Here is a 21,505-nt window from a genome sequence, read left to right on the forward strand (position 1 = left end):
ACAAGAAAAAAAATCTTGAAAGCAACCAGGGAAAAACAACACATTATATAGAAAAACAAAAATCTGAAACACTACTTATATAGCATCAGAAACAATGATGGCCTAGAAACAGTGGAATATCTTTTTTTTTAAAAAAAGGTGCATGAGGGGCCGGGGGAATGTCAAGGGGGGAAAAAAGGAGACATATGTAATACTCTTTGTAATACTTTAAGAAATAAAAATTATTAAAATATAAAAAAAAAAAAAAAAAGGTGCATGAAAGTGGTGATCCCAGATATTAAGGGTTTTTTATGTGTGTTTTTCAAGACTAGCCTTCAAAACCTTGGCACAACACTACTCTCCATTTGACTTCCATCAAGTTTTCTTTGTTGTTACTCTCCAGGAGCTAGGAATCTGATTCAACTCTTTACAAAATAGGCAAGAGACAGAGAAAGAGCAGTCACCCACCATTACCACCTCTGCTCAGAAGCCCCACACCATTCACATGAAAGATCTACTTCAACTGGTGACACTAACCCCATCTCTCTGGGTGGAATCCTGTCACCTTGCCCAGGCCCTATCCCATTTGAACTGAAATTGTCTTTACATAAAGCATTTGGGGCAGGAGGGACCAGGAATGGTGTCCATGAATAACATATTTACTCCAAGCCAGATCTGACTTAGTTCCCCCTTTGTTATGTAAATAATAGGAAAGAATGAAGAATTTTAATATATAAATCCCAGTAGGTACCCCTAAGACAATCTCCCTCTACTCAAACACCTAGAGCTCAATAAATTTATTGCCAACAAATATCTAGCTTTTGTCCCAAGTGCTTAGATGGGAATCTGAGCATAAGAGAAGCACAAATTGTTCAGCATTTTCTGAAATGGCATGTGGGTTCCTGGGTTGATTCATACAACCAATATGCTCATTTTAAATCATTTTCCCTGAAAGACTGAAATATGAGAGGCTGCCTGGGAACCACCCGCTGCTAATTTTAAAGAAGACCTGCTAACTATAATGAAATGGATAGGGTACATCTGCGTCTCAGGTAGAAAAACCACTCTGAGATGCCTCATAATAGAACCCTTTTTCCACAGGAGACAATGCTGCAAGTCTCTCTTAACCCTAATACCTGGGTAGTGCTGGCTCTATTCCCACGAGGTCAGCAAATCAAGTGCTGCCCCAAAACCCCGCTCTCTTTAATAGAAAGCATAGACAAAATGTCTAGGGAATGGAGTGAAAATTCTCTAGTTTGAAACTGTTTTCTTGTTTGAGAAAGTTTCTGGCATTTTCCCACTAGGCACTGTATTATTGCAATAAGCTGCCCAGTAATCAAAGAGGACTACTTATTTCCCACCAGAATTAAAAGAAAGGATTAGTTCTGGTAAGTTCCCTGACAAATTTCAGTCATTGTTAACGGGGTGGCATCAGCTTCTCTATATCCCTATCGAATTCAAAGAAAACGCAGGAAAAATGGAAAACAAAAGCTGCTTTATTGTCCTGCTTGAGCAGCATCTACCTTTTACAGAACAATTTTTATTTAATTTCAATGACATTCAAAAAGTTGTAACTGAGAAAGAAAAAAGTGAATGGGTGCAAGTCTATAAAGAAGTCTCCCCATTTATAACACTTTTCTTGATATACAAGATAAATTCTGGGATCAAAAATTTTAATTTATTTGTTGTTCTTTTAGAGAGTGGGAAAGGGAGAGACGGAGAGAAAGGAAACACTGATGTGAAAGAGACACATCATTGGTTGCCTCCTGCACATGCTCTGACAGGGCCCAGGCTAGGGAGGAGCCTGCAACTGAGGTACGTGCCCTTGACTGGAATCAAACCCGGGACCCTTCATTCCACAGGCTGACGCTCTATCCACTGAGCCAAACTAGCTAGGGTGAGATCAAAAATTTTTAGAACCCTATGCAGTCTTGAATAGCCTCGGATTATAAAATCAATTAAAATACGAGAAACTATTAGCAGCAGTAGTAAGCAAGTAGCAGCAGTAGTACTAGTAAGAGAGAAAACTTAAAAGATTTGAACAGAAGAAAGTAGGCAATAATAGCTATGAAACAAAGGGAAATTATAAAGAGGACACAAGAAGCCTTTATTAGTAAAGTGAGTTAAAGCTGTCCAAAACATAGGCAGAATAGCCATACTCCTTCAACATAAAAGAATAAGTAGGAATCAATAATTGGGCATCTTTCTAGACTCTGTACTTGTATTATTTTCTATTCCTCTTTAACCTTAAAGTCAAAGAAGTTAATTAATCAAAGATCACAAAATGACTATTTAATCCCAGGTCTATATAGCACTTCCAAACTCAAACTTTTCTATTATATCACATAACCAATGGACACGGACACTGGGGTGGTGGTGGGGGCTTGTCCTGGGGGTGGGAGCGGCGGGGGGGGGGTCAATCGGGGAAAAAGGAGATATGTAATACTTTAAAGAATAAAAAAAAGAACTCGAAAAAAACATATTTCACATGAATTAGTTCTCAATGAAATAAATTTTTTAAAAACTGGTCTGGCCCAAACATTTCCCTACCAGACAAATTCTTCCTAAAAATTACATTAATTTTCTTAAGCGTCTAGCAACACATGCCTGATCAGATCTTCTGCCTGTCTTTACTACCTTTTTTCTTGAAAGCACCTATGCTGCAGAATAAGTAGTTGGACATTTACTTACGACCTACTCTAAGGCCTCGCATTTAAGAGAAATGGGTAATCTTCTAGATTGTCAAATTTACATCAGAAGGTGGATAAACAAAGTACTCAGAACTAAAATCCAATCCTGCATATTTGGCTATATTTTTCCTGTAAAATACAGCATCCTAACCATGACAAATAAAATAAAGAATGAGAAAGAACCTACAAAAGACTACAGGAAAGGTTCAGGATTGCCAACTCCCAAATATAAACCCTGACTCGTCTTCCAAAAGACTTCTATAATATCCTGATAAATGACACGGTCTTCCTAAATCCTTTGGGAGGTGACTAAAACTGTAACTTCTGGAGTCAGAAATACTAAAGCTCAGCTCCTCCATTACAAATCATGACTTTGAGCAAAATAATTAATCTCTCTAAGCCTCAGCTTCCACAGATATGAAATGAAATAGCAACAAGTTCTATAAATGCTAAATTACATTGCCAAGATCACAAGTGCTTCTTAAAGGTTAGCTTTTCATCATCAATCTCATCGTCTTTGTTATGATGTAGAAATCTATGGAGTAACTGAAGGGGTTTCATAAACCTTCATGAGGCCAGTATCAATTTTAGTTTTGGAGTCTTAGAAGATTTAAGGAGTAGCAGAGATGGAACTGGCAAGGCCTGAAAAGACTGAAAAAGAAGCAAGCAGAAATATTATGGGGAGGGAAAATCTGTATAGGTTAAAAAGGTGTATATATATTATACATGCATTTAGAAAAGAGATTAGAAGTTAAACACTATCTCATGCAATAAAACAAACTGCTCATTTTCTATTACCATGATGGGGACGCCAATGTCAGGCCACAGAAGGTCTTCTGATGGTAGTTTGGGAGAATTCCACACCACCACTACCTTGTTCAGGTAAGGGAGGCCGTTCAATCTCTCTAAAGAGTTCATAAGCACTTCCTCCCGCTCGTAAGTCAACATCACAACTGTGAACTGCTCCCGTGGAACATTGCCTCCAAGTGCTGCCTGAAACTCCTTGCCAGAACCCCCAGCTCCACCACCAATCGGCCGAAATCCAGTCCCTGAGCCCAAGAATTTGGCCTCTGAGGGTAACACAGGGTCAAAGGGTGTGTGGGGGAAAAGATGGAAAGGCCCTGGAGCAGAGTTCCAGCTGCGGTAGAAGTCAGTGACGGTCAAGGTAAAGTTGCGGAGGTATTTGGGCGAGGCATAAGGCGGCTCAGTTTCTACTGGCCCCAGGTCCAGGTCCCCATTGTCAGCCATGTTGGGGTCTGTTCCAGCCGCCTTGCCTGAACGATGGGGGATCTCAGTTGCTGCCTCTTCCCGGATGGGAGCAGCTGGGATCTGTATTCGAGTCCTAATCATAGCCAGCACGGTACTGAAAATACTGTCAGCGGTTGAAAAGTAAGTCTCCCAGAGAAAGCGGCCTTGCCGCCTCATAGCCAGTAGATCACTATCAGAAAGACTTCGTAACAGGAAGTGAACCTCAGTAACACGCGGCTTGGGCACCACCAGGGCTGCCTCATTCCACTGCAGCATGTCATGGTAAGGAAGCTGGACTTGCTCCCCCAGCACAACTGGGACAGCACCAACTTCCAGAGCTTCGAAGAGCCGTGTTGCACATCCGGATGAAATAACCAAGTGAGGGTCCCCAGGGGTGATAATGAGGGCAAAGGTGGAAAGCTTCAGTAATTCTAAGCGGTCCTCCCGCTCCCCACACAGTGCCCACTCAGTAGGCAGACTGGGTTTAGGCTGGTTTTTGCAGGTAAATTCTACCAGGACCTGATCTAGCTTGCTGTCCTGTACAGCTTTTAGGGTGGCAATGATACGATCATCATAGTCAGCTGGGGGGTCACCTTCGATTTCTTCTTCAAAGGATCGGGCCTCCTGAAGGCTAGATCTTAGTGATTCAATCTTCTCACCCTGGAAGGTGAAGAGATATTTCCGTTTAACTGGCACCTGTGGTGGGATTTCCATGAAGTTGGGCTCTGACATGGCATGGACTAGTGGTGATACTACCAAGTCAAAGCCAGGTCTGTACTGGGCAGCATAGAAAGTGGACTGGGCCACCATGGCACGGCCAGTACTGACATTATATAGTAAGTTCTGTGTATCTGACTTCCGTGATAGATTGATGATGACATGGTTGTGTCCATCTGTCCGCCAATGTGGTAGAGAATACAACTGCTTCTCAAGTTCAGCAGGCCGCAGCACTACTGGCTCCTGCATCTCTCCCACTAATATCACATAGAGGCAGGCAATATCCGCATTTTCTGTAACATAGATGTTGGCTCGTACTGTAGCCTGAAAAGCCTGCTTGACCAAGGGATCCAGGTAGCTGCCAAAGGCAAACTGGTCACTGTCATAAACATATACTGGAAAACCAGAGGTGAGAGGGCAGCGAGAATAATCAAAACAATTGTGTAGCCGACAACCCCGGATGACCTTCGGGGGAGGAAGGCCAGCATCGTCCTTCTCTGGGAGCAATCGGATGGGCAGAGAAAGTTTGGGCTGATTTTGGGCCATCAGCTCCTTGTAAGAGTGCTCAGTCTGGCTAATGACATTCTTAAGTTGAAGCAGGTCCTGCTTGGCATTCTCAATACTCTTCTTACAGGCTTCAATCTTCAGGTTCAGCTTGGCAATTTCACTGTTCAGCTCTTGCCGCTTGGCTTCCAGCTGCAACAGCTCTTCACTTACAGACTCACGGATTCGGCAAAGATCCAGCACGTGCTTTACCTCGCACAGCTCATTACCCGCCCGTGGGCCAAAAATCCTCTTGCCGGCCTCATCAGCCTCATCCAGAGTGGTGAGATAATAGTGAGCAATGAGGGGGAAGAAAACCAGAATGATGAAGAGCGTAAAACTGAGCCATGTGAGTCGGATACGGTTGGACCACCGTAACATACAGGTTTGACCTCCATTCCCCACACCCCCATTCCGCAACATGGTATAGCCTGTCATGAGTTCCTTTGTGGCTCTTGCCCTCTCTGATCACGTTGGGTCACTCGCCATAACCATGAGTTTCTAGTAGACAAAACTCAATCTCTTTTTACTCACACGTTTCCATAAGAGTTAGTGTGCTCCCTGTACAAGGCACCAAATAAAAAGGAAATTTCATTTTCCTCAGCTGTAGTTGAAATGGTCTCTGACTCTATTCCAGCAGATTTTAAGTTCTGGCTGTTGACCAAAGAACATGTCCTTAATCTTTATCAAATGGTATAAGGTACCACACTGTTGAGATGAAAAGGAGGTCCCTGATGATGAAACCCAGGAAAAATAACCTGGAATCAGACAGACTTTTTCAACAGCCATAGCTCTTGTTCCTTGGTTTGGCTGACCAACAAATATGCATAGTTACTATTCACAGTTATAAAGTAGCTGGTTAGGACAGAAATAAATGCCAGCCTGTTGTCGATGTCATTGCCAACAATCAGGCCTGCAAAAAAAAAAAAAGAGAACTGTGTCAGTCTTGAAGAGATTATGTTCAACAACCCTGCCCGCCCTCAGTACACTTCTAGAAAATCCTTAAATATTTTTACACACAAACATACACCCTTCTTATTTAACTGGATATAGAGCAGCATTAGAGCCCTATAAAATGATGATCTCATTGATGTTTCTATCTCTTTCTCCTCCCTCTCTGAAATCAATAAAAATATTTTTTAAATAAATAAAATGATGATGAACTACATTCAACAGAGGGCCAAGATACTTTCAACATTTTGTTATTCTAGACTTAGAAATCGCCTTTAGTTGAGGAGAAACATCTTCTTATCCAACCATGGGTAGCTATGTTCATTCTTAACATGAAAGTCCCCTTTAGAGCTACTTAAAAAAAAAATCTATTAAGAAACTCAGTTTGTTATATTCAGAGATGAAAAGAGTTGAAGAGAACTCCTCTGAGCTTTGCCCAGCAGTAGATGCAGTAATCCTGATACAAAATATATTTCCCAGCTTGCTTCTCTTTTATCATCTGTTAATAGACATCATGTGCTCCTTCTTAAAATATAAATAGTAACTTGGCTTTTAAAAAGAACATTATACTTAGAAATGAGAGGCATTATTTCTTATCCTTTGGAGACAGATTTGCTCAGACCTTATGCCTCAACTTTCTAATCTCCCAAAATGGAGATAAGTGTATGGAGATAACAATACATTGTGTTGCTATGAAAATAAATGATAGAGGATGTGAGGGTACTTTGGCCTAATAAATCTTGAAACAACATTCCCAATCTTGTTCTCTTACCAAACTTTACTATCACAGGCTACCAAAGCTCTTCATTTAGTTTCACCTCAAACTCAACATATCTAGAACTGAATTCATAATATGCTATGCCATTGAATACTCCCGATTTAATTCACTGATTCCCTCCAGAAAGTGTTTATACCCCATACTCTTAACATGTCTAAAGCATGCTAAGTATAGCTATGAGAGATTTTAAAACGTAAAGAATTCCTTGATCTCATGGAACTTTCTTTAACTAAGAGATAAGACAAACAAATAGCAAGGGTACTACTACAGTATAAAATAGTACTTCACAGATAATCACTCTTTATAGCTTGTACCTTTGTTCAAGATGTATAACTATTAAGGGTTTGACAGTCTTCTCTCCCTTTAAATAAAGATAAAAGTTGATGACAATATTAAGGCTTGAGGATGTAGAGCAAGAGATAAAGACAACAACAACAAAAATATAGATCATGGAAAAGCTAAATCTGGATGATCTAAACTTGGATAATTAATAGCTGACCAAATATCCCAAAGGAGTGGAGGTTAATATTTCTAAAGCATTATCCTTCTCATTCCAATGTTAAAATCTTTTTGTTTTCAAAAGAATATTTTCTGCATTTATGAAGAAATCATAACAAGGACAGAGTGGATTAGAGGAAAAAAGGAAGGCACAATCCAGGCAGTCCAACTAATTCATTCCCTCCTTACCATATGTTTAGGATCCTTCTTTTCTCTGACTCATATGGCATTATATTTTGGCATATAATTTCTTGATATAGTGAACTCCAGGGCTTGCTGTCCTGATAGAAAGTAAAAAAGTGACATGCTATTAGAAAAATATTCAATATTGAAGGGTCTATTAAAGAATTTATTTACTGTCCACTATGAAGAGGCCTCCCTTATATAAATAAGGTAACCATAGAATTTAAGGTCCAAAGAAAGAGGGACACTCTTTTAAGTGAAAAGGGGCACTAATAATAAACAATCCAGATATATGGTTATCTATTTATATGTTCTAAGAGGGAATAAATCAAAACACTAAAATAAAGAAGTATATACCAAGACATTTATAGAGGAAACAATTTATCTGGAATTGGCTTTAAAATAAACAGGATGAGGATGGTGAGAAGTGTTTGGAGATATAGATGAAATAAGATTAGTTGTGAACTGTTGTTGACACTAAAATGATGAGGATGCATGAGGGTTTATCATATACTATACTCTCTTTTATATATGTTTGAATATTAAAAGCTCAAAAATACAGGGTCTAAACAAAATGTTTTTTAAAAGTCATTTGGAAACTGACTCTACTTAATCTAATAATGCTAGTGCTACCAATCTACAGTAATAAAAGAGAAACATGGTAATTAGCGTACGACCGCTACCCTTTTCATTGGCTAATCAGGGAGAATATGTAAATTAACTGTCAGCCAAGATGGCAGCTGGCAGCCAGGCACTGAAGGGAGCATGAGGCTTGCTTTCTACGGACTCCAACGTTCCCCGCCTCACTTGCTGGCCTCTCAACTGCAAGTCTAAGCAACTATGTACTATGTTGCAAATAAGAAGGTAAACAAAACTCCAGAAACCAGCCGGACTGAAAGCCAGGCGGACCGAAACATTGTATCCATGTTTTCAGCAGCGAGGCCTCAGAGCTAAAGCTGGCCCAGAATAAAAAAAAAAAAAAAAAAGAAAACGAGGAGTGGTTGGGAGCTTTAGTCACTCGCCACCCGGAAAACAGCCCTCAGCCCCTCACCGAGACTGGCCAGGCACCCCAGTGGGGACCCCCACCCTGATCCAGGACACCCTTCAGGGCAAACCAGCCAGCCCCTACCCATGCACCAGGCCGATATCCTATATAGTAAACGGGTAATATGCCTCCCGGCACCGGGATCACCGTGACATGGGGCAGCGCCCAAAACCCCTGATCGCCCTGCGGCTCTGTGTGTGACAGGGGGCGGGGCCACAACCTCCCTATCCGCCCTGCTCTGTTCATGACAGGGGAAGGCACCCCAACCCCCTGATCAGCCCTGCTCTGTGCCTGATAAGGGGGAGCTCCCCAATCCTCTGATCGGCCCTGCTCTGTGTGTGACAGGGTAGAGCCATAACCTCCCCATTGGCCCTGCCCTGAGTGTGACAGGGTGCAGCACCCCAACCCCCTGATCTGCCCTGCTCTGTGTGTGACAGGGGGGCGGTGCCCCAACTCCCCTATCGGCCCTACTCTGTGAGTGACAGGGGGGAGCTCCTCAACCCCCTGATCGGCCCTGCTCTGTGCGTGACAGGGGGGAACTCCCCAACCTCCTGATGGGCCCTGCTCTGTGTGTGACAGGGTACGGAGCCCCAACCCCCCTGATGGGCCCTGCTCTGTGAGTGACAGGGGGGAGCGCCCCAACCCCCTGATTGGCCCTGCTCTGTGCATCACAGGAGGTGGCGCCGCAACCTCCCCATTGACCCTGCCTTGAGTGTGATAGGGGGCGGTGCCCCAACCCCCCAATCAGCCCTACCCTGAGCGTGACTGAGGGTGGCATCGCAACCTCCCAATCCGCCCTGCTCTGTGCATGACAGGGGGCGGTGCCCCAACTCCCCAATCAGCCCTGCTCTGAGCCCGACCAGGGGCTGCACCTAGGGATTGGGCCTGGCCTCTGCCACCCAGGAGCAGGCCTAAGCCAGCAGGTCGTTATCTCCCGAGGGGTCCCAGACTGTGAGAGGGCACAGGCCAGGCTGAGGGACTCCCCCTTCCCCCTCGAGTGCACAAATTTTTGTGCACCAGGCCTCTAGTTTGTATATAAACAGCTGGAAATGAAAACAAATGTTCTAATGGAAACCAATATTTCAACACTGATTCAAAAGAATGTATCCCTTTCAGGTTTTCTCTACTTGACTCTCATCCTTCAGACCTTAACTTTCTTGGCATTCCCATTAAAGTAGCCTTTCTTATGCCCTGACACTATGGAAAGAGTGTTCCATGGCGAGACCACCGCCTGTCCTGCAAGCTGGACCTGGTCCAGAATGGAGGCTGCTTTCCACAAACCCCCAGAGATATTGTCTGATGGGAACCGATGTTCATTCTGACATTAATCAGCACCCTTCCCTTGCCTGCTGATATGTGCTGATTCCTGGAATAGGCTGTTGTCCTGACGTGGTCAAGCATGTAAAGTAATTCCTGTGCCTTGTAGCATTATGTCCTAGTACCTGTGCTATTCCCCCTGTACCCTATATAACTCTTTGGTACCTGCCAAGCAGTGTGGGGATCCACTGCATCTTGCAGCTGCCCAAGACATGTCTCATATGTAAGTTCTCTTAATAAATTCTATTAATTACTGAAGTGACCAGCCTCTTTCTCTGGACTTTCCCTGCCTTCCATTTACAGAGGTAGATTTTCACGCTCAGGGCTTTGCCCTGGGTCTATATGTACTAAAAGACACTTTCTGGCATTGATCTATTGATTTTCTTTATAGTGTCTTTTCATTTATTTATTTATTACCTACCTTCCCTACCAAAACCTAATCCTTGAGGGCAGGACCTTGTCTGCTTGGATCACCACTGTATCACCAGTACCCAGCACAGTGTCTGGCACACTATAAGTTGTCTTTAAATATCTGTTAAATAAATGAATTATATCACTGATCACTTCTTTCTACAAACTCCCAGTGTTTCCCTTTATTTTCCATAAAACTGAACTTTCTGGTGTTTCACCTATTTCTTTGACTTATTCTCCCATTGTGCTTTGTTGGCACAACATCCTTGCTCTGCTATGTCTATCTAACTGCCTACTACAGTTCCATTTATTCATGCATTCATTTATTGATTCTTGTATGTGCCCTGACCGGGGATGGAACCCGAAACCTTGATATATTAGGATGATGCTCTACCCAACTGCGCTACCCAGCCAGGGTTATGTATTTTATATTTTTTACTGGCCCATTCTCTCGGTTCTCCATCCCAACAGCTCCTTCTCTGGTTCGTTCCACCACTCTTTAAATACAGTTGTTCCTTCGTGGGTTTGTCCTTTGCCCTCTTCTTTCTCTGTCTTCACTTAACTAGAGCAGCCGTGGGCAAACTACGGCCCGTGGGCCGCGGCCCGTTTGAAATGAATAAAACTAAAAAAAAAAAAAAAAAGACCGTACCCTTTTATGTAATGATGTTTACTTTGAATTTATATTAGTTCACACAAACACTCCATCCATGCTTTTGTTCCGGCCCTCCAGTCCAGTTTAAGAACCCATTGTGGCCCTCGAGTCAAAAAGTTTGCCCACCCCTGTAGCTTGCCAATTAGCTTCAATTAGCCCCCCTAAATGGATAATTCTCAAATTTACCTCTCTAGCCTTGACCGCCCTCATGATATATCTTTTCCAATGGTGAGCAACACAGACATCCAGACCTTAATATTCCCATGGCCGCAAAGGTACATCTCCTAGGAGTATAAGGTTAAAGTAGTGTCTTCTCCCAGCAAAGAGGGGAAAAAATTTTCAAAATACTGTACACAGTTAGAAATGTATAATTTAGATCATGGCTGATGCCCTACTCTTAACTCTTTCTCTAATCAAAAATAATGTCTGCTCATAAATGGAAAGAATTATTAATCTGCTAACCACTCAAGCGCTTAAAATAAGCCTGATCCTGGAAAGGTAAAATGGCAAATAATTCAAATGTCCAAGTGGTGAGCTGAGAAGTCAAGTGAAATAGAGTTGCCATTCAGAAATTCTGCATATACTACATTCTCCCTTCATCTTCTCAACATACCAACGCCCTCTATCATCTCCTCTACTTTGCAGAGCCGTCTCTTCTAACATTCCTTATCACAAAGGCAAATTATTACAGGACCTTACTTTGAAGAGTTTTTTGATATAGCAACCATCCTACTGACTTTTCTTCTCTTAAAACTAAAACACTCTGATATTGAAATTTCCTATAATGGATTTGGGATAGCTCTCTGTTTATTTAGGTGTGAATGCCTTTCAACAAAGGTGTATAACTTTTTTCATACAAAAGCAAAACTAAACTAAACTGAACTGAACAAAGGTAAAATAATCCATGGACAAGAGAAGGAAAACAGAAGGGAAGAAATGAGGGAATTGCTGCTTCCATCTGGACTGCTGTTATGCATTGCATCTGAAAGATACAAAGGGAAATGGGGCAAAAGAGAAGCTAGACACTTTCCAGATGTTCCCAAATGCAACCAACTGACTTGAATATTTTAAATAATTATAATAGCTAACATTTACTGAATTTTTAATGTGTGCCAGGTTAAACCTATTATGTACCTTAACATAGTTAATCTTCACAACAATCCTATGAAGTAGGTACTACTATTATTCCTATTTTGTACATGAAGAAACCAAAGCACAAGCTTAGGTAATTTGTCCAAAGTCATCCACGTTGAGTAAAACTTGAATTCAAATCAAAGCAAGGCTAACTCTAAAGCTCTCACGTTCAATGTCTTAGTCATTATGAAAAAAATGCCTATGATACTAACTCAAGGAACACAGTACACAGGCACATCATGCATAAATTACTTTTAGATTATCCACATTACTACTGCTCCACTGAAACCATGGACAATGATGAATTAAAAGCACATGGCAATACTACTCCAAAACCTAAAGCCACCTCTATATTCATAATTAAAGCATTTATGTGGATGAAAAAGTGACCACATACTAAACCTGACTAGCTCAGGGAAGGCCTGATTGGTGGGCCTTACAAACTTGGAAACCAAAAGTTACCATAAAGAAACATAACAATTCCTAACTAAGTGGGTCATGGCAGGTAGTCACATCATAGGCCTGTAGGTTCCTTCTCAGAGGTCAATCTTTACCTTGTGAGCCTGTCTATTGTCTTTTTGCATCTAAGACAATATGCCTTTACTTTTTTCTTTTATTTTTTATTATTATTATTTTAATCTTTATTGTTAAGAGTATTATAGTTGTCCCCTTTTTGCCCCATTGATCAGCCTCCATCCTGTTCCCACTGCGCCCCAGTCCTTCACCATCCTACTGTCTATCCATAAATAATGCAGAAATGCATATAAATTCTTTTTTTTTTTAATATTTTATTGGTTTTCTACAGAGAGGAAGAGAGAGAGTCAGAGAGTCAGAAACATCGATGAGAGAGAAACACCGATCAGCTGCCTCCTGCACACTCCCCACTGGAGATGTGCCCGCAACCCAGGCACATGCCCTTGACCGGAATCGAACCCGGGGCCCTTCAGTCCGCAGGCTGATGCTCCATCCACTGAGCCAAACCGGTTTCGGCTAAATTCTTTAGTTAATCTCTTCCCACCTCCCTCTCCCGCTTCCCTCTGAGATTCGTCAGTCTGGTCCATGTTTCCATGCCACTGGTTCTATTTTATTCATCAGTTTATTTTGTTCATTAGATTCCACATATAAGTGAGATCAAGTGATAGTTTGTCTTTCTCTGACTGGCTTATTTCACTTAGCATTATACTCTACAGGTCCCTCCATGCTGTCTCAAAGGGTAATAGATCCTTCTTTTTTATAGCTACATAGTATTCCATTGTATAAATGTACCAGTTTTTTTAATCCCTCCATAACATATCTTTAAATGCAAGAGTAACATGCCTTTAAAATGTAAGCGTAATCTTCATTTCCAGACCCCTCAAGGCACAACCACTGCACCAGAGCACAAGACCACAGAACAAACCCCTCAGCATTATCTCATTCTCCACACACCATCTCTCTATGTGCTATAAATGTTAATTAACTAACCTGTACCCACCAAAGTAACAGAAGTATGTGTTTCTCGATTTAGCCTTTTATCCAATCCCAAAGATTTCTCTGCTTTGCTTTCTCCTGTCCCCTTAATCTACCACCAGTGGATTTCATGTAAACTTCCTTAAGGCTCCTCCTTTGATTCTAATGTATAAAATAAGCTGGAAATCTGCCATTTTCCAGAGCATTTTTTCAATCAGTTGAGATTTTACTTCCCAGCAACTGTCATCAGTTTGGCTCAAACTCATAAAAATTCTCTATAGGTTTGGATGTTTCTTACATCAACATCTACTAAACAAAACGAGAAAACATATACTCAGAGCAAAATATCTTTGCCTGTGTACCGATGACCTACCTGTGTATCTGTGCATACGTAGTATTATTTTTTTCATTTAAATCAATATTGGCCCATCAAACGGGCACAAATCCATTACCACCCAGATGCAGGTTCTACAGAACTGTATGTACATTGTTGCTGTTACATCCACTCCCACAAGCGCTTCAAATTAGGTAAAGATAATTCGGTACAGGAAATCATTTTAGTAAGGTTGTTGAAAGCAATATTTCAAATGTTTGGTTATGTTTTTTAAATCCAAAAGAAAACCATTTCCTGATTTCCTACTCAGCATGACAAAGAGCCTGCTTCACAGTACCTAGTTCAAAAATCAGGAAGCACTAAAACAAATTTCCTAGCGTTATCACTATTCCTAAGACTCTGACTTCTATTGTTCAAAACAACAAAAGGCACTTTCCAGGAAAGTTAACTGTAGATAAAGAATGACTTGTATTTATGTAATTCACAAGTTACAAGAGAGCAAAACAATGTGTTTTTCATAATACAACAACCACAGTAGTTTCTTTACTGGGTAAACTTAACCTAGTTGTAAAATAAAACCAGGCATACTTCAGAGATACTGCCGGTTTGGTTCCAGACCCCTGGAATAAAGCAAGTCAGAATCTTTCTGCTAGTGGAGTGTCTTGCCTTCAAATTGTAAAAACACACATCTATGAAATGCAATCAGTCAAAGCACAATAAATTATGTCTGTAGAAAATTGTCAGCAATTAAGAACTAAAATCAGGTGAGAAAAACTGCTGACATACTGAGTTGAGAGTAAAGATTATGATGCAATCACAGGACCACAGAGTTAAGCTACCCTTATTACAGGGCATTTAGGAAAGGAAAAAGGTATTCTTTGGGCTCAAGAGCAGATTTCTAATACAAAGATGTTCCACAAATGCCAATAGCAAACGAATCACAAAATACACAAAAGGAACTCATCAATAAGTTATAAGCATTCCTTCCACTGCTCAGTTCTATATAGGTATTAACAAGTAAACGAAGATTATTGATTAACCTGTTTAGTCAACAATGAACCTGAACCCAGAAGCTTCACCTCCCAGAATAGGTCCTCAGTTTGAAAATTATGCCACTTACCTGTTTTCCCTTCCCATAAGTTTGATAGCATCCCACAAATTCAAATCCTACTGTCTCTCCAGTTAGCTTTTAGCTCATTACAATTCAGATTCACAACTCACCTAAGAATTTTTTCAAATAAACCTAGATCTACCCAACATTAACTGAGTCAGAATTCTCAAAGGTGCGGGGGGGGGGGGGGGGGGGCCAGGTGCCTGTAGTTTGACAAAGCCCACAGGTGATTTTAAAGCAGACCACAGAACTTTAACACAAAACCATTGGTTTAGCAAAGAACTAATGACATTCTCCAATGAGATTGATGACATCTGAATCAACGTAATTACAGACAACTGCAATATACCTTTTTCATATAGGATGTCTACAGACTATTCTATACATCTTTGGAAGATGTGGGGAGTAGGAGGGATTTTCCACTTTTTATAACTGTATTTATAATGTAGTTGCGATAACACATTTTACGTATGTTATCTCATTTAATCCTCACATCAACCATCTGGGGGTAGATATTGTTCTTTCACTTACAGATAAAGAAGAGTGAATCACTGAGCTAGGTAAATCTTGTTTGAGGCCCTACAGCAAACAAACTGAGGTGCCCAGATACAAATCCAGGTCTAACTGACCTGTACCCTGCTACTCACATATTTACTACTTGTTTACTTAAAGAACTCATTTTTGTCTTCATTCATTTTAAAATAAGCAGGTATTATTTTTGTAATTAAGAAAAATATTGGCCTGGCCATTGTGGCTCAGTTAGTTGAGAATCGTCTCATACGTCGATTCCTGGGCAAATGCCCAGGTTGTGAATTCGGTTCCCGGTCAGGGTGCCTACGGAGGCAACCGATAGATGTTTCTCTCTTACATCGATGTCTCTCTCTCTCTCTTTCTCTCTCTCTCTAACCCCCTTCCTCCCTCCCTCCCTCTTTCTCTCTAAAAAAATAAAAATAAAAACATATATTTAAAAAGAAAAATATTATCTTGCTGCAGTCACTTCAAAGTACAGCACACTATGCTCCAGTGAACACATGAAAGATAGAAAGCCTTGTTGCTGATATGGAGAGTTTATTCTGGACAGAAGATAAAAATGGTTTTCTCACTGCTAAAGTCTTACAGATTTAGAAGCGAAGGAAGATTAGAATAACACCTGTAGTGTTCCATTGAACTGGAGGTATCAGTGTGAATACCTGATCTAATAAGATTCCTTGAATAAGCAGCTGATTTCAGGACTAGACAAATAAAGTAAAAATGAGCCTGAAAAATCTTCTTTTGCCAGAAAGCAACGATGTACTCAAAAAAAAAAAAAAAAAAAAAAAAGTAGGGCATATGGAAAAAAGGACACTGGGTCCAGTTTAAAGGAATCCAGCTGCCACTGGATAAATCTGGGACACTTTAGCTATCTAAATAAATAGTACTACCAACAAATTATCTCCCAATAAATGAGATACCATGTATTCATACAGAAATAAATGATTGATTATATAAAGAGAGAGAAGGAAAAAAGTATTCATTTGGAGAATTCCACCTAATAAACATAGGAATGGCAGATGGAGATATTTTAAAGCTATCATTTAGTGGCCATCAAATTAATAACTGTTGCAGGAAAGATTCAGCATCTATATATAAAAAAGCCTAAGCAACCAAACGACTGGTTGCTAGGACGTGCACTAACCACCAGGGGGAAGACACTCAATGCAGGAGCTGCCCCCTGGTGGTCAGTGCGCTCCCACAGCCAACCTCCCCCCCCCATCAGCCCCGATTGCTGGCCAGGCCGAGGGACCCCATCTGTGCATGAATTCATGCACCAGGCATCTAGTTGGATATTAAAATTCATTGGTAAAAGGTTGATGAGAAACAGGGTATAAAAATTATATATTGTGGGCCCTGAGAAAGAAGATACCTACTAAGAAGGGCTCCTGGTGAGTTTATTGGTCTCAGAGCCTAGCAGCTGTTTCTAAAGAGGGGCCTCTCCAGCAAACTGCACTTCAGAGAGAAAACCTACACTGAACTGCCTGCCTGCACTATGCTCCTAACATCTTAACCAGCCTTTACTAAGGAGTTCCTGGAACCAACAGGACTGAGACTTCCCATCCACCTGAAGCTGCACAGCTATATCTTCCGTCAGCATCTTCACCTACCTATCAGAATAGCTCCATTCTGACGAATCAGGACAGTGCCTTTTGTACCAAACTGTGAGGATTTTGAGTCCTCATTAGCATGAGGACAGATCAATCAGGGTCTAGGAGTGGGGCCTTCTATCTATATTAGTCAGCTGCCCTCTGGCTCAGAGAGCACGTTTTCCCCTTGCACGCAGACTGCCTTTCCCTGGCTGAAGTTGAAACACCGAAGATGAAACACCAAAGACATCTTGCTGGACCAGAGCAGAGCAGGCGGAGCAGGGCAGAGTGAAGTGGAGCAAACCAAAGCAGAGCTGTCTAGCCAGAGAGGGGCCTGGGCCAATGCTGCCTGGCAGCTGTGATGCTTCATAATTGAGCTGTAACACTATTGAGCAGTTCCAGTCTTGTTGTTCTTACAGCTGTGCTGTATCATAACTTCATCATAAGTGTTAAATTATGTGAAAATAAAGTTACCAAAATGGGGGTGGGGGGTGGATAATAAAGTACAGCACACTAGATTTTTCAATAAATAAGGTTACAATGAGCTCTTGGGGAAAAAATACAAGTCAGACTCCTGCACGACAAATCAAATCCAAAACTAAGTCCCAGATAGATTCAAGAGGTAACTGTAATAAATGACAACATAAAAAGAACAAAAGGAAAACATACAAGTAATTTCATCCCAAGTATAGCCACTTTTATAGCAATCCAAGCAAAAGCAGAATCCATTTTTTAAAAGAAGTTCAACAGATTTAACTACATAAGTATCAAAGGCTTCTGTATATTAAAAAAAAAAAGTTTAGATTCAATGAAAAGACTGAGGGAAGCATTTGTAGCATGACGTTACTTTAAAAGATGTGAAGGCAATACAACAGTCATTAAAGGAAATAAACAGGAAATTAAACCAAAAAAGGGGCCCAAATGATAAACATTTTTAAATGTTCAGTCATCCTAGCAATCAAAGAAATGGAAACAAGATACAGTGACATTTTCTATTTGTAAATCAATAAAGAATTGTAAAATTTAAATATGTGGTCTACCCAAGGGGCAAGGGTAACATTTCCTACACTCTGCTGCTGGGAGTGAAAACTGGCACACCTTTCTGGAGAACAATTTGGCAATAAGTAATAAAAGCCCTGAAACTTTGCCTACCCTTTGACCCTACACTTCCATTTCCAGAAACTACTCTTAAAAATCACGAATGAGAAAAATATTTGGCTTCAAGGATATTCACACTAAAACATTACAAAGTATACCACTTATTAGTAACAAGGCACAGTATATGTGTGTACTATGCTGGCAGCTGGAGTGTAACAGGTGTTTTTATACTGTACTAAAGGCCCAGTGCATGAAAATTCGTGCACTTGGGGGGGAAAGGGGTATCCCTCAGCCTGGCCTGTGCCCTCTCACAGTCCGAGACCCCTCAGGGGGTGTCCAACTGACGGCTTAGGACCGCTCCCCGGGGGATCAGGCCTAAGCTGGCAGTCAGACATCCCTCTGGCGGCCCAGGAGCCCTCAGGGGATGTCCAACTAATGGCTTAGGCCCGCTCCCCCTGTGGAAGTGGGCCTAAGCCATTAGTTGGACATCCTTAGGGCTGCCACGGAGGCGGGAGAGGCTCCCACCACGGCCGCTGTACTGGCCAGCCATGAGCTGGCTTCTGGCTGAGTGGCTTTCCCCCTGTGAAAGCGCACTGACCACCAGGGGGCAGCTCCTGCCTTGAGCGTCTGCTCCCTAGTGGTCAGTGCACATCATAGCCATTGGTCATTCCCAGTCATTCTGCCGTTAGGGTCAATTTGCATATTACCCTTTTATTATATAGGATTAGTAGGAAGATAAACTGAAAAATAATTTGCTACTTGTAACAACTCTTTAAAATGTTGCTATCTTCAACCCAGCAATTTCACTTTCTAGGAATATATTCTATGTGGACAAAGATGTGTATTACAAAGATTTAATCACCACTATATTCTTTACATTACCCAAAAGGATTATAAACATCCAAGAATTAGAAGCAAGGTTAAATGTAAAGTATGACAAATGCATGTCATTAATATGACTATCATGCTGTCAAAATGATTTATTTTCAATCATTTTAAATAAAAAGGGAAAATGTTCACAATATAATATTAAGTGAAAAATACAGACTAATATGTAAGGGAAGAAATAAAAGCAGAGTTGTTTTTTTTTTTAAACTAAGGTCTTCAGATGGATTGTCCTACTTGATGTGCAAAGTATCTAGGGAGTAAACTGTAATTTCTCTAAGGTACCTACTTCTCAAGAAAATGTGACTTTTATTTTATGCTATGGAGGCATTCTATAACTGATGTCATTAGTGCCCTAAACCACCCACCCTAAATGAGATAGAAAAATGAAGTGAAAGTTTGCTAAGCCATATATAAATCATCTTTATGGCTCTGGCATCCTACTTCATCCTTTGTGGGTGACTTCAACTTGAGGCTTCAGCTTTGCCATCCCTTTATCCTTCTGATTCATCAGACTCCCTAACTTCACAATTCCTTGTCCTTCTTGACTCACATACTCCTTATCCTTTTTTAACTCATAAAGGGTTGGACTAAACGACCTCAAAGATCCTCTAGGACACCACTGACTTACAACTGCCTTGCACACAGAAAGCACATACAAATCTGTTGTATTGGGGGGAAAACATTACCCACATCCCAACTCAAGGCAACAAGGCTATTCCCAAGGCTATTCCTTTGGTTTCACCTCTAAGATTTCAAGCACAGTGCCTTCCTTGAAAGCTCCCACCCCTTAATTTTCCATTGAATACATTAATAAAGGTTTGGGTCCTCATCAACTATTTTCTCCATTCTAAGCCACAGTGTTTTCATACTGTATTTTACAGCTCTACTTCAGAAATAAAGAAAAGAAATCATGCGAGGAAGAGTCAAGGCTGGAAAAAAAACAACCAGGAAACAAAAAAGATTTCTGGAATGTGGAATATCTAAACAGATAAAATTTCATACAGAAAGGCAAACTTCAACACTTAGGTCCACAAACTACGTACATGGAAATGACTTAGTTTAACAGCAATACATGCACACACAGAGTTATGGCTTGAGTTGACAATAATTTCAGTGAGTCAAGAATACATGACTGTTAAGAACAAAAACTACCACCTTATTTTTCTGTGTTTTTTTTAAACAAAGTATAGTGTCAAAAATGAAGGAGTTAAGGTTGCTGTCTACGCTGTACTCTTTTAGGTGACACTGTATGCTGAATACTGTATTAACAAAGTAAATGGAGGACAGAGGACTAAGAAGCTGGTGAGGGGATTTGAAACTGTAAAACAAGAAACATCAGAAGGAAATGGAAATATTTAGCCTGAGGAACAGAAGCCCTAGGAAAAGAAGAGACATGATGGCTAATCTCCAACATCTGAAGAACTTTACTACAGAATATGAATAGACTTGTCTATATGGCCCTGAAAGGTGTCCATCGTGGAGGCAAACTGCAGCTCAATAAGGAGAAGCCTCCTAAAAACTAGTCTACAAATTAGAAAGGGTTTGTCCAGGGAGGTCCACGTCATTGTAAGTATTCAAATAGGGACAGGCCAGTAAATATTATTGGTCAGTTCAAGAATTCTGTCACTTACTACATCTAGCCTGGTAAAATAATTAAGTCTCCCCAAGATTCAGTTTTCTTTCCTACCTTTCTTGACCTCAAAAAAAAAAAAAAAAAAAAAAAAAAGGAATTTTGGCCCTGGATGGTGTTGCCCAGTGGTCAGAGCAGCAACCCTAGCACCAAAGGGTCTCTGGTTCCATTCCCCAGTCAAGGGCAAGCACCTGGGCTGCATGTGTAGGAAGCAACCAATGATATTTCTCTCTCACATGTTTCTCTCTCTCTCTCCCCACCCCTCTTCCTCCCTCCCCACTCCCACTCAATCTAAAAGCAGAGGGAAAATATCCTCGGGCAAGAATTAAAAAAGAAAAAAATTTGTAACATTTAGCCTATTTCTCAGAGTTAAAGATCAAAATCTACATGAAAAAAATTATATGAAAGTACTATATGATGGAAAAGAACTACAGTAACCTAAGACATTGTAATATACCATCACCACATATTTATGTCTTATCTCTCTTATCATACACAGGCTAATGGCATATTTTCAACTTAATTCATGTTTTTATTCCTCCTTCAGTGTATCAAATATTTGTTGGAAAAAAAGTTTAAAATGAAGTTGGAGAAGTGGGTTAAAATGACAACAATATAAGAAGATAAGATAACAAAGAAAAAGTCACTAAAGCAAATATCCAGGATGTTAATCATTAATGTCACTGACCAGTCTAAAAGGTACTGGGCACAGTCAAATGGAGAAATAAA

The 21,505-nt window shown here is 40.8% G+C and overlaps 1 protein-coding gene across 5 annotated transcripts in view; it reads right to left on the reverse strand.

Moving 5' to 3' along the window:
• Positions 1-21,505, reverse strand: part of EXTL3 (exostosin like glycosyltransferase 3) — a 119,020-nt gene that overhangs the window by 32,544 nt on the left and 64,971 nt on the right. For 4 of the 5 annotated variants that reach the window (XM_070415520.1, XM_070415521.1, XM_070415519.1 and 1 more), the window contains exons 2-3: positions 7,594-7,685; positions 3,468-6,090 (exon numbers count right to left, since the gene is read on the reverse strand). In XM_070415520.1, coding sequence (XP_070271621.1) covers positions 3,468-5,615 — 2,148 coding nt within the window. In that variant the 5' untranslated portion in view covers positions 5,616-6,090; positions 7,594-7,685. Of the gene's footprint in view, positions 1-3,467; positions 6,091-7,220; positions 7,254-7,593; positions 7,686-21,505 lie in introns of those variants that run through there. The other variant, XM_070415522.1, reaches the window with a different exon arrangement.

The sequence above is a fragment of the Myotis yumanensis genome, unplaced genomic scaffold, assembly GCF_028538775.1.
Source record: "Myotis yumanensis isolate MYYU_CA2020_CCGP unplaced genomic scaffold, mMyoYum1.0.hap1 SCAF_5, whole genome shotgun sequence".
In the NCBI taxonomy this organism is placed as follows: domain Eukaryota; kingdom Metazoa; phylum Chordata; class Mammalia; order Chiroptera; family Vespertilionidae; genus Myotis; species Myotis yumanensis.